The sequence below is a fragment of the Geospiza fortis genome, unplaced genomic scaffold, assembly GCF_000277835.1.
Source record: "Geospiza fortis unplaced genomic scaffold, GeoFor_1.0 scaffold313, whole genome shotgun sequence".
NCBI lineage: Eukaryota > Metazoa > Chordata > Aves > Passeriformes > Thraupidae > Geospiza > Geospiza fortis.
Window position 1 is genome coordinate 325,279 of NW_005054582.1, and position 15,899 is coordinate 341,177.

Below are 15,899 nucleotides of genomic sequence, written 5' to 3' on the forward strand. Positions count from 1 at the left end.
CGGGAGCGGGAACGGCCGGGACCCCACGGGACAGGGACCGGGACTGGGACCTCTCGGGACAGGGACCGGCACTGAGACTCCTCGGGACCGGGATCCCTCGGGACAGAGACCGGGACTCCTCGGGACAGGGACTGACACAGGGACAGGGACTCTTCGGGGCAGGGACTGACACACGGTCTGGGACCGCCTGGGTCACCCCAGGAGCACGCGGCCGTGCCCGGTGACACCGGTTATCCCGGGAATGGCACCTGCACCTCACCCACACCGGGACAGCCAGAGCAGGAGCAGCCTCACACCCGGGCCGGTGTTTGCAGAGGGAACGGAAGCAGCACCGACTGCGGCTGATCCCCTTTCCTCCCTGCCTGCCTCCTGCACTCGGGCTCATTTCGTTTTCGTCCTGCACTTGGGCTGATCCCGTTTTCCTCCTGCACTTGGGCTGATCCCGTTTTCCTCCTGGACCTGGGCTGATCCCGTTTTCCTCCTGGACCTGGGCTGATCCCGTTCTCCTCCTGCACTTGGGCTGATCCCGTTCTCCTCCTGGACCTGGGCTGATCCCGTTTTCCTCCTGCCAGGACTGCAAGTGGAACACACCGAGCCACAGGAGCTGTAAGCAGCACACCAAGGCTGGCCTAAGATACGGCATCACTTGTCCAAAATAACTCTGATGGAAAGCTGCAGGAGGTCAGGAACAACTTAGGATGAACGGGCAGCAGAGTCCTACAAAACTCCCCTGGACAAAACCCCAGAGCCTCGCGAGCTGTGCCGAGGTCACACCACAGCCTCAGGTGGGAACTTCTACCTGTGCTTCACCTCCTGGGAAACTGCGACCTCCTCGGAGTCCTGTCTGCACAAACAGCCAGCACAACGCTCTGCTAACACAGCTGAGACATGGGAAATGCATAAAAAACCAACACAACCCTCTGCTAACACAATTCACACATGGACAATGCACAAACAGCCAACACAACCCTCTGCTAACACATCTCAGACATGGGAAATGCATAAAAAACCAACACAACCCTCTGCTAACACAATTCACACATGGACAATGCACAAACAGCCAACACAACCCTCTCCTAACACAACTCAGACACGGGCAAACCCTACAAATATCTGCCAATATTGTAAAAAGAATTTGTTCTACCAGTTAGGCCAGGTTTCTGTTCAAAATGTGGAGCTGAGGTAGATTTTCCACACTGAATACTCTCAAATAAAGCATCACAATCATTCCCTATGGATCCAAAAGATCCATTCTGGATGGGTTCCCTGATGCTGATCCCTGACTGCTTATTCCAAGTCTCTGATCCAGCACCACCACACACCTAAACTGCATCTGGTTTTATAAACAAACAACCTTTGATGCACCAAAGGTTTTCCCTCCATCTGTGCCTTTCCTTTAACCTTAAATCCATGGTCATGGATTCAGAATGACCATTTGGCACCATGGCTAAAACCAAAACACCCCAAACACAACATCAAGCTGACATGGATCTGAAAACCCCCAACTCTGGCATTTGTCTTTCCTGGGGCTTTTTACCAGACGTGGTTTAAGTTTTCCAAGTGGTGTGGGGCTCCTTGGGAATGAGCTGGACCCCAACCCAAATGCCAGCCTCACAGAATATCCAGGTTCCAGGTGGGAACGCCCTGCCTGGAAGTGACATCCCAGCCTGAGGAATCACTCCAACTTCCCGGGACAGGGAGCAGGCAGAGCCGTCACAGAAAACATCTCTGCTCTCCCCTTCCCTTGGGTTATTCCTCACATAAACCCAGGTCAGATCACTCACTCCAATGGAAAAAACATCTCTTAATTCTCAGGTTCCTACAACCAATTCACTCCTCAGAACCCTCTGAGTGACGCAGCACTTGGAACTTCTCTTCCCGTCACTGCAGGAGAAGCAATCTCATGGTTCTGCTGCCTTCTCCACACTCCACCTCAAGTAATTTCAGTACCAGCACAAGGAAATATGACTTTGTCAAAGATCCAGCTGTGCTTAAAATAAAGAAGGAAAACATGAACCACCCCAAATCAAGAGAAACTCCCTGTCCACACACAGGTGTGCAGAGCAGAGGAGGTGGCAGCAGGCACCAGAGCAGGAGAATCCCATGGGAAGGAGAAAGATCTGAGCCAGGAATGTGAGGAGGGATTTTTCAGTCCTGGCTGGCAGCTGGTTCTTGCTCTGTGAAATATCAGTCACAAGTGGCTTTGGACAATGATTTAAACTCCAAGGGAGAATGCAGGCAAGAAGGGAAGGGAGAAGCAGCTCAGGCTTCCTTCACACACTGGAAGCAGGCAGGAGCACCAGCTGCACTTGCCCTTTGCAGGTTATCTTTTCTTTTCCTTAATATTATGCAAATGACAAGCTCCTGTTCCTGCTCCTCCTGTTCCAGTTTTGCTCGAGGCTGTCAGATGCATTTCCCAACTATGAATAAATCCAAAATTTCTAGGTTTGGTCTCAGGCATCCCCAGCATCAACCCCAGCTGTTCTGAGGTGTTGCAAGAGGCCTCGAGGCTAGGGTTGAAAGCTCTGTTGTAGCAGAGATTGTCAAATTACCAAAATGGAGTTACAAAAGGAATAGGAAACGTTTTCTTAAATGGAAACATTACTCGCAACAGTAGCAGCAACAGGTGGTCTGAACCAAACCAACCAAACTTCAAACATGGCTTGGAAAATATCAAAAATCGTGAAAATTTCCTTCATTTCTCTGGAAAACTAAAATTGTATGGAAAAAGCAAAGACCTTTGCATGAGAAAGCAAAGGCTTAGCATGTAAGGAAGCAAGAGGAGCTTCTTGGGAGGAGGGACAGAGTGCTGTGGGTGGCTCTGGGGGAGATCTCATGTCAGTCTGTGCTGACTGCAGGAACAGAGCTCTTGGTGAGGACAGGGGCAGGGCTGGACCCCAGAATGATCCCTGCAGAGCCCAAACCTCCCCTGCCTCTGTTCCAGCTGTGTTTGGTAAAATAGAACCTAGAACCCAGCAAAACTCATGGAACAGAGCTCTTGGTGAGGGCAGGGGCAAGGCAGGACTCCAGCACCGATCCCTACAGAGCCAAAGCCTCACCTGCCCCTGCTCCAGCTGTGTTTGGTACAACAGAACCCAGCAAAATTCATGGAACAGAGCTCTTGGTGAGGACAGGGCAAGGCAGGACTCCAGCACCGATCCCTACAGAGCCAAAGCCTCCCCTGCCCCTGCTCCAGCTGTGTTTGGTACAACAGAACCCAGCAAAATTCATGGAACAGAGCTCTTGGTGAGGGCTGGACCCCAGAATGATCCCTGCAGAGCCAGAGCCTCACCTGCCACTCTTCCAGCTGTGTTTGGTACAACAGAACCCAGCAGAACTCATGGAATCCGAGCTCCCTTACCTGCCAGGGGCTGCAGGGCCTTCTCCAGGGAGGAAGGCACGGGCTCCTTGCGGAGGGGCCGGCTCAGCGCCGCGTCCTGCCCGCCGAAGAGTCCGGGGCTCTCAGGTAACTTTTTCCGTCCGTTGGTGCTGGCAGAGTTGCTGACTCTGCAGCTGCCTATTGCACTTGTGAAAAGGTTTGTGTGTTCATCGCTGCTGGCTGCCTCCGAGCTGGGAGTGAATCCCCCCAGGGACAGAGCTGGGGAATTTTCAGAGCAGTCTATCTGCAGAGGTGTCTGCAATCCCAGCGCCAAGGAACTGGACTCCGAAGGCTCCCTCCTGACCCACTGCTCATCTCTGCTTAGCAAACCCTTGGAAGGTGATAAGTGAGGACAAGCCATGTGGCATCTGTGTTTCTCTTTGTGTTTGTACCTATCTCCAACAGCCTCCTTGCCAAACCTGTAGCGCTTCAAGGACTCCAGAACCGTTCTGGAGGAGCTGTTGGCCGTGATGGTGTCCATGGAGACCTGGGGCTGCTCGGAGGAGCGGTGCTCCCGGTGCTTGTGGCGGTGCCTGTGCTTGTGTTCCAGCATCCAGCCATAGGCCATCTCTGGGGGGACGCTGGGGTACGTGCTCATGGACAGCAGAGGAGTCCTGCTCGTGGTGAGGAAAGCTTCCTGGCGCAAGAGTTTATGCTTCTTCTTGTGGTATTTGGTGGGGTTGAGGAGCAGGTGGCCTGTATGCATGTAGGAAGGTGGGGGTAGGGGGGTGGTGAAAGAAGGAGAGGGTGGAGGAGGGTAAAGAGTTGGAGGGTACCTTCCATAATAACCTAACCCTATGGGAGCAGCTGCCAGGGGAGAAGGGGAGTAAGGCATGCCGTAGGAGGGGTAGAACCCGGTGCTGGACAGGGGGAAGCTCAGGCTATGCATGAAAGGCATTTCTGCCATAGCTTCCCGCATTTTCGGAGGCCTGCCTCTCTTTTTCTTTAAATCAGGTTTTCTAATGTAGTGCAAAGGATCTAAAGGAAAAGTAGGGTGGGTGTAGAAACTATTGAAATTTATCCTAAAAATGGTAGGCAGCAAATCTCGGGGTATAAAATGGTGACTTCTGTGGGTTATTCTAATTTCACTTAATCGACTTATTAACTCCTCTAACTCAGCGAGGAAATCGGGGTCCTGCCTCCCTCGGAGCTGAGGGTACTTCTTTTTCCTTTTTCTCTTCTGCCTCTTCATCTTGTCGTAGCTGAGGTAATCGTGGCTGCGGCGCTTGCACTTGTGCTTGTGCTTCTCCTTCAGGTTGCTGAGCACGGTGGAGGTCTCAGCTGGGATGAGGGACACGTGGTCAAACGAGTGCCTTTTCTTCTTCTGCCCGCAGAACTTCTCGGCCCGGTCCGAGGTGCTGTTGTTGTCCGTGCCTATCCCGCTGTCACTGGGGATGGTCTCGTCGCTGTGCGACTCGCTCACGGGGGACGGCGTGGCCTCTTTGAGCGACGTCAGCTCGCTCAGGTGGGACGGGGAGTTGGGCAGCAGCGTGGGTGGGGACAACCTCCTCCTCCCCTTGGCCGCTTTCTTCATGGCGAGCGTCTGCACCACGCTGCCCTGCCTGGAGTGGAGGTGCAGGTAGGGCACCGAGCTGGGCTCGATGAAGCCCGCGTCGCTGCTCACGGGGCTCTGCCCCCCGCTCACGGCCGAGGACTGCGAGCACACCGGGGACGGGAGGATCTCCGAGGGGTTCGCTGCCGAGGGCAGCAGGTGGGGAAGGACTTGTCCTAGGGACGTACCAGGAGCTTGCTGGGCAGATTTCTCCAGAACTGTCAGGCTGGCGGCACTGCTGGCTAAAATGCCGTTCAGGACAGCTTTAGGTTTCCTCCCTCTCCTTTTTCCTATGTAAATTGTTCCCTTCTTGCTGACGTTGATTTGCTGGCCTAGTTTTGAACCGAATGTGGCAGCAAGAGTTGACACGGTGTTGTGGAGCTTGGATTGCATCTTCCCTTTGGTATTTGGTTCCACTGTACTGGACAGAATCTGATTCAGGAGTTTCTTTCGCTTCAGAGTTTTCATTTTATTTATTTTTCGAATAATTGTTTTCATTAACTGGCCATTATTTCTCTTGGCAACTTTTCTGTCTGAGTCTACTTCCAAATCACTCATGCTACAAATACTGGGGCTTTGGACTTCCTCTGGCCCCCGGAGCTGGTCCTTCCTCTCAAAGAACTCCCCGGGTCGATGCTGTTCACTTTCAGGCCCCATCTTGCTCGAGTTCTCTGTTCCAACAAAAGGTGCCACAGACAGAATAGGTGGTTTCATTTTTATTGATGACCGAATCTGCCTTTTAGGTCTCCCTCTCTTTTTAGGAAAAGCTTGTCCTGATAAGCTTTGTTTTAGGGAGGGAATTTCGACTTCAGGCTGTAAAATAGGAGGTTCTTGCTCTTCTTTTGACTGCACTGAGAAGACTTTTGATGCTGGGATCTTAAGAGTTCTTTTGGGGGGACCTTCGAGTTCTGGCATTTCCTTGGATTTAGGTCTTCCTCTCTTGGGTTTGTAAATGTCAGTTAAGAAATCATCCGACATACACAAGCTAGAGGGTTGTTTGTGAGAGCTGTAGAACTTTGGAGTTTGTTTGTCAGTCTCAGCCAGCAGTGCCAGGGACTGTCCATTAGCTTCATTCAGCTTTGGCAACTGATGTTTAACAAATTCATGCTCCACAAATGAGGATGATCCGATGTTTTTCAGGAACTTGGCCTGCTCCAAATTACTGCTCGATAGTGCACTGTATGAAATGTTTTTAAAAAGCTCTGACCTTTCTAGTTCCAGACCCTTTGGAGGCCGGCACGCGCTCCTCGACACCACTTTAGTCCATCGTGGCTTCCTTCCTTTTCTTTTCTTTAAAGGTTTTGATTGCTGAGTGCTGCTCAGGTTTTTTGCTCCTTGGCAGGATTTCTCAGATGCAGCTATTGCACCGATCTTGAGGAACTGCTTGCTCCCAAACAAGCTGGTAAAACTAACAACTGAAGGGGTGACAGTAGCGTGGATGCTCGTCTCAGCTGCCAAAATGGGCTTTTTCCCTGTGGGAGGACTTGTTCTTGAAGTTTCCACGTAAGATGCTTTTGAATCACTTAAGTCTTTCTCAGCACCTTTAAAATCAGTGCTGAGGGTGTGGTTCAATGTCCTGTTCAGACTCAGCAGGGAGCTGTCCGAGGAGAAGGGCGTTTTGCCCATGGGATCTGAAATGCCTTCCAAAAGCTCTGCCGTGGAACTTAAGTGCAATGAGTTGGACGCCAGCTGGGAGGAGGCTGTGGAGAGGCTCCTGCTCAGGGTGGGGACAGACACAGTGGGGGAAGGAGATGGGAGATTCCCCTCTCCCACTGCACTGAACGGGGACTTGGCTGTCGACACCTCGGAGGCACCTCCTGTCCTGAAGTCTGGTGAAGTGCAATAAACTGGAGGCTGCTTCTCGTGCTTTGATGTTTCATAAATCCCTTTCTCACTGGATGAGTAGGCATCCTGTGGAACACACATTCCTTCATTGAACATCTCTTTGCCTACATCAGCAATTTCTTTCCGAATTGAAAACTTGTCCAAGATACTTTCTTTGCTCTGTCTCATAATGTGCTTCTCAAAGGTTTTGCTGGTTGTATTTTCCTTCAGTAAATCCGCAGGCTCATGGCTTTCAAGGCTACTGAGGTTTGAATTGCAAGGAAGCTTAAAGGGCTCTGAGGAGGGCACGAGGGAATCTGCTTTCAGAGTTCCAGAGTCCTTGGTAGCCAAACCAGCTGGGCTGCCAATCCCTGCTGGCTTCTTCCCACACTCCTTGCTAACCAATCCCACAGGACTGCTCATTCCTGGCACCTTCCTCCCAGGGTCCTTGCTGACCAATCCCATGGGGCTGCCAATCCCTGGTGTCTTCCTTCCAGAGTCTTTGTTAACCAGAGCTGTGCTGTTCCCAGTCCCTGGCATCTTCCTTCCAGAATCCTTGTTAAGCAGACCTGTAGGACTATTTATTCCCAACAACTTCTTCCCAGCATCCTTGTTAACCAATCCTGCTGGTGTGCTGATCCCTACTGGCTTCTTCAGAGGCTCTTTGTTGGGCAGGGCAGTTGGAGTGCTGAGCCCTGGAAGTTTCCTCCCCACATCTTTGCTGATCAACCCAACTGCAGAGCTGGTCACTGGCTGCTTCTTTCCTGAATCCTTGTGGACTAACCCTGTTGGAGTGCTGATCCCTGGAGGCCTCTTCCCAGAGTCTTTGTTAACCAATCCAATTAAGGGGCTGATTGCTTGGGGCTTCTTCCCAGAGTCTTTGTTAACCAATATGGCTGCGCTGCCAATCCCTAATGGCTTCTTCCCTGAGTCCTTGTTCACCAACCCAACAGCAATCCCAGAGCCTGGCAGTTTCTTCACCAAATCTTTGTTAACCAACCCACTTGCAGTTATAGCTCCTGGCAGCTTCTTCCCAGAGTCTTTCACCAAACCAGATGTAGTTCCATTTCCACTTCCAGGCTTCTTCTGCTTGGTTTTGGAAGACTTGGAAGGAGGACAAGTTGCAATAAGTTGAGCCAATTTTTCTGTGACAGTTGTTGCTCCGTTAATTTCTGTTCTATCCTTTAAATCTGAATTATGGCTACTGATAAGGGTCGGAGGAGATGATTTTATATAATCTGTCATTTCAGAATGCAATGGGGAAACTTTCTTAGATAAAGGGGTTGTTTCTACTTCGATACCTTCTTCCACGTGTAACTCAACTGGTGCAACTTCTCCAGCTTTCTTGTAAGACTTGGAAGGGTCCTAAGAGTTAATAAACAAAAAAAGTCTTTAGGAACAAGGGACAAAGTACCACTTTGAGTAACACAGTATTTTTTAATGTTTAAGTGATTAATACTTGCTCTGGTAACAGGGTTACTGTATAAACAGAGGCTTCATGATCCTATTAATTTCAAACCAAACAATAGTAATATCAGTAATTTAAATAATGGCAGAATAAAATAAGCACGTTCAGCAAATAATAGTGATATTCATATTTAAAGCAAAATGTTTTAATGGTGGACACGCTGAGGCTTTGCTGATGTTAACAAAACCCAAACTCCCTCCCAGTCCGGAAATACAAACCATTTAATCTGTCCCCCAATTATTACAAATATCCTCCAAAAATACTGTTGATGTTTATTAATAAAAACTCACTAACAACAAAGTGCTGGGCTATTTATAGTGTGAGAGCACTTGAAGAGCTCACATGGTGCTGAGCAGCAGCTGAGCAGTGCCCTGGAAGGGCTGGCACTGTCACCCTGTGCCTGCACAGCCCTGCTGGCAGCTCAGCCCTGTCCCCACAGCCCCTGCACCAACAGCTTCTCCTCCCAGCACAACACTGACAGTCAGGAAAGGAAGCAAAATAAAATAAGTCAAATTATTCTGTTTGCATGGAGAGGAGAGGTGGTGATAATGCACACAAATGGAATAGCTGAAACTCACGCTTATTTCCAGCTCACACCTAACCAAACTTGAAATTTATTCTGCAAAGGTTAAAATCAAAGCTGCAACACACCATAAATGCTACTGAGAGCATCTCAATAAATTCATCTTTTATTTTGGAAGGACATTCTTTACCCACATCTCTGCAGTGCAGGGCACACGTCCACTGCAAGCAGGGGCTGGGGATGGAAGGATATAATGAGAATTATATGATGAGACAATTCTGCCCATGGCTCTGATGTGCCCAGCATCAGAAGGACACGGAACTGCTGGAGCAGGTCCAGAGGAAGCCATGAAGTTGATGAAGGGACTGGAGCACCTCCCCTATGGAGAAAGGCTGGGAATGTTCAGCCTGGAGAAGAGAAGGTTGTGTGGAGACCTCAGACCTTGCAGGACCTGAAGGGGCTCCAGGGAAGCTGGACAGGGACTGTTCATCAGGAACTGCAGTGACAGGACAAGGTGGGATGCCTTCAAACTGACAGAGAGGAAATTTAGGTTGATATATGGGAGAAATTCCTCCCTGGCAGGGTGGGCAGGCCCTGGCACAGGTGCCCAGAGCAGCTGTGGCTGCCCCTGGATCCATGGAAGTGCCCAAGGCCAGGCTGGACAGGGCTTGGAGCACCTGGGACAGTGGGAGGTGTCCCTGCCATGGCAGGGGTGTGGAATAAGCTGGGCTTTAAGGTCCCTCCCAGCCCAAAGTCACTGCAATGCTGTGATTTTATTCCCAATTTGAAAACCACCTGGGACCTCTCAGAACAAACACTGAATATGGAGTGAAAGACATCAATGGCACAGTTCTTCATCCCTCTGCCATAAAAACTGGTATGGCAATGGCCTGGCTCTCCCAGCACCTGAGCACAGGCTGATCCCAGAGCTGTACCTATGGATGCTGAAGGAAGGGACAGCCTGGATTCCTCCGAACAGCCAACTTTGGTGCTGACCATGAAGGATTTGTTCAATCAGCTGCACTTAACCAGGAATTTGCAGCCTGGATCCAGCTGGACACTGCTGAGATGAGAAGCAGCTGTGTGGGCAATGGGGGAGCCCCTGCACCCCAAATCCAGGGCTGCTCCTTCCTGCAGGGATGGCAGAGGGGGTTCTCTGTGCCCACCTCCAGGCCTGGCACTCACATGGAAACCCCTGAGTCAGCATGACACCACCCTGAGCTCCTGGGATTCCCTGGGGCAGACTCTGAGTGCCAGAGTCACTAATGACTGTTAAAGCCTTCAGAGAGCTGCATCCTCCTCCTGCAGCCTGAAATTCTGACAAGAACTTCGGAAGAAAAATCTCCTTTGTTCAGCAGACTTCAAAAATCCACCTAAATATTGACTTGGGAATTCAGCTCCTCATGCCTGTATTTACATTCCACATTATTTCTTTTGCTTTCTGCTCCTCCTGGGTGCTCTGCCACCCCTGGGCCAGGCTCTGTGGTGCCCTCGCTGTCACTGCTGGGTATCCAACACCTCTTGGCAGGCTCTGCTTTCCCCTGCTCACCTTCATTTCCAAACAAAGGGCTTGGAAGTTTTGAATAGACACTTAAATAATAAATACATAACTAACAAAACCCTTCCAAACAGCAGCTTTGATCTGAGCAAGATGCCAGGATTCTGAAAACAAGATTTTAGCATCAAACACAGATCCTTTGAAAGCTCAAGCTGTGGGCCCTGGAAAGCTTCTTTCTCATCTAAGGGTGAGTGAGTTTTCCAAGCACACTGGAAATTATTTCAAAGAACATACAGAGCAAAATAGGAAGCATCTAGTGAGATATCAGACAAGAAGTCAAAAAAGTCTGTCATTTTTTTCAGCATTTTTAAACCCAAAATTCTTACTGGGGAATATTTTTTCCCCATAAATCTACTTAATAATCAGCATGATTAACAGAAACATTTTGGAGGGAAATTGTGAAGAACAAAATTTCATCCAGTAACTTCTACCAGAAACATCTTGAGATGTTTCCTTTGGAGAAGGTTGCAGTGGCTGCAGAAACATTAAAAAATTCCCAACATCAGCCAGAGAATCAAAGCTTCTTCTTGCAATTCTGTATCATTAAAAATTTCAGATTTTTGGTTGAAGTGAATAGCAGGTACTGCTGCCACTAAGGAGGAGTAAGAGTATTGCAGATACCAAAATCAAACTGCAATCATGCACAGCCCCAAAGGTCAGGAATAAAAAGGACATTTTCTGTACAGAGGCAACAGTGGAAGAACTGGACTCCACTGCTCATCCACTGAGGGAATCAGGTAAATTCAACTTCAGCCACATCAGCCCAACTCTCCCAGCACACAGACCGTGCCCTGGACACCCCCTGGAACAAAGCCTGGAACAAACCCCAGGACACCCCAGGAACAAATCCCAGGACAGTCCATGGAACAAACCCTGGAATTACCCCCAGGACACTCCCTGGAACAAAGCCTGAAACAAACCCCAGGACAGTCCATGGAACAAACCCCAAAACACCCCCAGGACACCCCCTGGAACAAAGCCTGGACACCCCCTGAAATAAACCCCAGGACACCCCCAGAACACCCACAGGAATAAACCCTGGAACAAACCCTGGAACACCCCCAGGGAAACAGCCCCAGGACAGTCCCTGGAACAAACCCTGGAATTACCCCCAGGACACTCCCTGGAACAAAGCCTGAAACAAACCCCAGGACAGTCCATGGAACAAACCCCAGGACATCCCCAGGACATCTCCTGGAACAAACCCTGGAACAAACCCCAGAACACCCCCAGGACACCCCCTGAAATAAACCCCAGGACACCCCCTGGAACAAACCCTGGAACAAACCCCAGAACACCCCCAGGACACCCCCTGAAATAAACCCCAGGACACCCCCTGGAACAAACCCTGGAACAAACCCCAGAACACCCCCAGGACACCCCCTGAAATAAACCCCAGGACACCCCCTGGAACAAACCCTGGAACAAACCCCAGAACACCCCCAGGACACCCCCTGAAATAAACCCCAGGACACCCCCTGGAACAAACCCCAGGTTACCCCCAGGACACCCCCAGGAACAGGAACAAACCCCAGGACACCCCCTGGGAAACACCTCCAGGACACTTTCTAAACTAACAGACAGTTGCCACAGAATTTATTTTACTTTTCTAATTTATCACCTTTACTTAACTTCTGCTGCCCTGTGGATACTTTTGTCTCATGGCTTCTGTCTCATTTGTACACACATGTTTCTGTTATAACTTCTAAATTCTTAATTTATAAACCCTTCACCATCTTATCTATAGTGTCTCATTTATTTAAAGCATATTTTTACTTACAGCTATAGAAATACAAATTTATTATTTTTCTGTTTAATATCTGGTGTGCTGTTTTTTTGCTCTATAGTTTCTCACTAATTTAAAGTATATTTTTAGTTAAAGCTATAGAAATAGAAGTGTATGATTTTTCTGTTTAATATCTGTGTATTGTATTTTTACATCAATCCAAGCTTCTCCTAAGGCTGCAAATCAAACCCTTCTGTGCCTGTGGAAGTTTCTGTTTTTCTGATTCCCACAAGTTCCCATGGACCTCTAAATGTTTCTCTGTCTCCTCCTTCTGCAAGCTGGGCTCACAGGGCAGCATCCAGCCCTAAATTCCTTCCTGAGCCCTGCTTCCCTTGGGCAAATGCAGTTTTATATTTATAAAAATATGTATTATATATCTATTTTAAATATATTTCTATTTATACTGTATTTGTATTTAAAATATATTTCTATTTATACTGTATTTGTATTTAAAATATATTTCTATTTATACTGTATTTGTATTTAAAATATATTTCTATTTATACTGTATTTGTATTTAAAATATATTTCTATTTATACTGTATTTGTATTTAAAATATATTTCTATTTATACTGTATTTGTATTTAAAATATATTTCTATTTATACTGTATTTGTATTTAAAATATATTTCTATTTATAACTATATTTATATTAATATATTAATATAAATATATTAATATATTTATATTTGTATATTTGTATTTATATTTATATTGTGCTAGGGAAGCACAAAGGCAGGTTTTCATCCGACACATTTGTGAGCACTTTGGAAAAAAGAAAACAACATCTCCTGAGTGTTTCACCTGCTCTCTCCTCCTGGCTCTACAAGGAACTGCCTCAATGCTGCAATCAAATGGACAATGCCAGAAAAAAGAAACCAGAAGGGTTTTCCTGGAATTCTGTGCCTTTGCAGCCCAAATTTCAAGGCCTGCTCAACGTTCCTGTGGTGTCAGCTGGAATGAAATGGCCCATCTGGGCACAAAGCTGTTCAAAAGGGTGACATTACACTGCATCAAAAAGCATTTTGTGCTTTAAAAACTGAAACATTTGTTCCTGTGCAATCTTTAGTTCAACCGGCTGGTTTAAGAATCCATCCAATAAAAGTATTGCCCAAAGCAATTGCATAAAACACATTAAGTTCCCATAAAATTGGCATTATTCTTACTTTTGACACTGAGCTGAACTGAAAATTCTGTATCTCTTATGTGAGCATACAGTTTCTAGACTTGCACCATTCATCTGAGGAATAATAATTCCAGGTTATTTTGATAGAAACTATTAAAATTATCAGGTTATAATTGCTGGGGCACAGGTTAGTGGTGGCCTTGGCAGTGCTGGGGGAACAGCATCTTAAAGTTCCTTTTCAAACTGAACAATTCTGTGATTCCAGAATCCTCACAGGCACCAACAGCAAAAAAAATCCCTTTATTCTAAAAAGGGCATCAGGGTTTATTACTACTAGATCATTATTTACTGTCATTATCACTGGTATTTATGTGCAAAAAGGTCAAGGGTAGCTGATCCTTCCTGAGAACAGGGACATCCATCAAGGCTGGTGTCACACTTCTCAATTAAACCCAAGTTACAAAACTCAAAAAATAATAAATAAAATAAAAAATATAAAAATAAAACGAAAAAAAATATAGACTCAAAAATTTAAAAGTTACAAAACTCAAAAAATAATAAATAAAATAGAAATAAAGCTATAAAATTAAAAGATAATACAAAAATAAAAATATTTATATATATTTCATATATATAAACACATAAATATAAATAAATATATAAAAATATAAAAATATAAATATATAAATATAAATATATAAATATATAAATATATAAATAAAATAATAAAAAAAAATTAGTCTCAGCTTCCAGCACCTGAAGTAGATAAAAGGAACCAGCCTGTTCATGCAAATGTTGTTTGGGATTTCTCCTGAGAGCCATTGGCAAGCAATAAGGATTTTTCATGCACATCCACAGCTTTATCCATTATTGGTTTGGCTGTTGTACTTCAGGCCAATGCTCAGAGTAGAATTCAAAGGAGCATTCTGAGAAATCACAGGAATTGCTCTGTAGTTGTGGCATCAACATATTCTAGGCAATCCCCCCAATAAAAATGCTGTTTATTTTTCACCTCCAAGACTTTTTATTTTTTAGCCTTTTCTAAAAGCAACACAACGATTCTGTGGAATTAACCTACAACAAAACACTTTTGTGCCACATCCTGCAGGAAATATTCTTGAGCAACCAAAAAAGAAAATAAATCAATTTTTCATCTTTTTAATTTTCTTTTTCTTTTGTATGAAACTCTTTTTTTCAGTGGGTGGCTGTGATTTCATCAGCAAACTTCCCTGCATGACCAAAGGCAAGAGAAAGAGCTCCAGAATTCTGCACTCAGCAATTTTACACAGGAAAAAGGAGATGGAGCAGGAGGGCAAGTCCCAACCTGCTGCCCTGTGTTCCCACTGTATTTATTATTATTTCTTGTCTTTTATTGCTAAACCATTCCTACACATCATCCTGTAAAATAAAAGGGAAAAAAATGTCGATTTTTGTTCAAGGCTCAGGGCTTTGGGCTTAGCCCAGCGATGTCTGCCTGCCCCAGGACACTTTTTGAAAGAATGAAATCCATACTCAGTGTCAAAAAGCAAACTGAACACAGCAGTACCTGTTAATTTTGGGTTTTGGAACACCTGGGAATGTCACTCATTTCTGGGTTTCCCTTTCTTGTCCTATGACTGTCTCCTCAGAAAAAAATATTTATTAATTGTTATGTCTACATACAATTAATTAAAATTTTTTATTAATTTACATAAATATTAAATGGCATAAAACATGTTACTTTAAATAAATATTAACAATATTATTATTAATTGTTATTAATTTGTTCAAATATTTGTTGATTTTTATGTCTACACATTTCTATAAATTGTAAATATATAAGGAAAAAATTCTCTGCTGAAAGGGTGGCGAGGCATTGGAACGGGCAGTGTGGAATTATCATCCCTGGAAATGTTCAGAAATTGTTCAGTGCTGGGAACTGAGCTGGATTCCAAGCTCTGGCAGGGCTTTTCCAGCCTGGAGGATTCTGTGATTCCAGTTTCCATCACCCACCCTTTTCAGCCAGGAGATAAACCCTCTATTCATACATCTGAAGACACTCCCCAGGTTTTATCAGCATTGAACTTGAGGGAAAAAAAAAACAACCTGTCAGAGATGGATTTCCAAAGGATTTTCCTCCTATTTCCATTTTTATTCCCAGGAGGAGAATCCCACTACATCTCTTTGTCTTTCAGTGGTTAAGTGTGCACACTGCAAGTGCTAAATTTTCATTTTAATTCTTCATTGCTGCTTTAAAAGAACACAAAGTTCCCTTGCAGAGCTGCAAGTGAAGCCACACCTGCCTCTGAATGGGTCCCAGGTTTGCTTCCCCTCCTCTGCATCCACAGCACAAATTCATGGGTAGCTTTCCTTTGCTGAAGTGTAATTTGCAGTGCTAAAACTTTTATTTATTTATTGCATTTATATTATTTATTTTTGTATCTTTATATACATTTACTTCTATAGATATTTATATATTATACACAAATACATGTATATTTATGTATAATATATATTAAATATATTATATTACATTATATTACATTACATTATATTACATTATGTTACATTATGTTACATTATATTACATTATGTTACATTATATTATGTTATATTATATTGTTATATTATATTATGTTATATTATATTATATTATATCATACTATATTATATTATACTATATTATATTAAAATATTAATATA

At 45.5% G+C, this 15,899-nt stretch overlaps 1 protein-coding gene across 1 annotated transcript in view; it reads right to left on the reverse strand.

Annotated features, from left to right (window-relative positions):
- ASH1L (ASH1 like histone lysine methyltransferase) overlaps positions 1-15,899 on the reverse strand; it is a 63,932-nt gene that overhangs the window by 44,172 nt on the left and 3,861 nt on the right. The window contains exon 2 of the mRNA XM_031064343.1: positions 3,362-8,120. Coding sequence (XP_030920203.1) covers positions 3,362-8,120 — 4,759 coding nt within the window. The remainder of the gene's footprint in view (positions 1-3,361; positions 8,121-15,899) is intronic.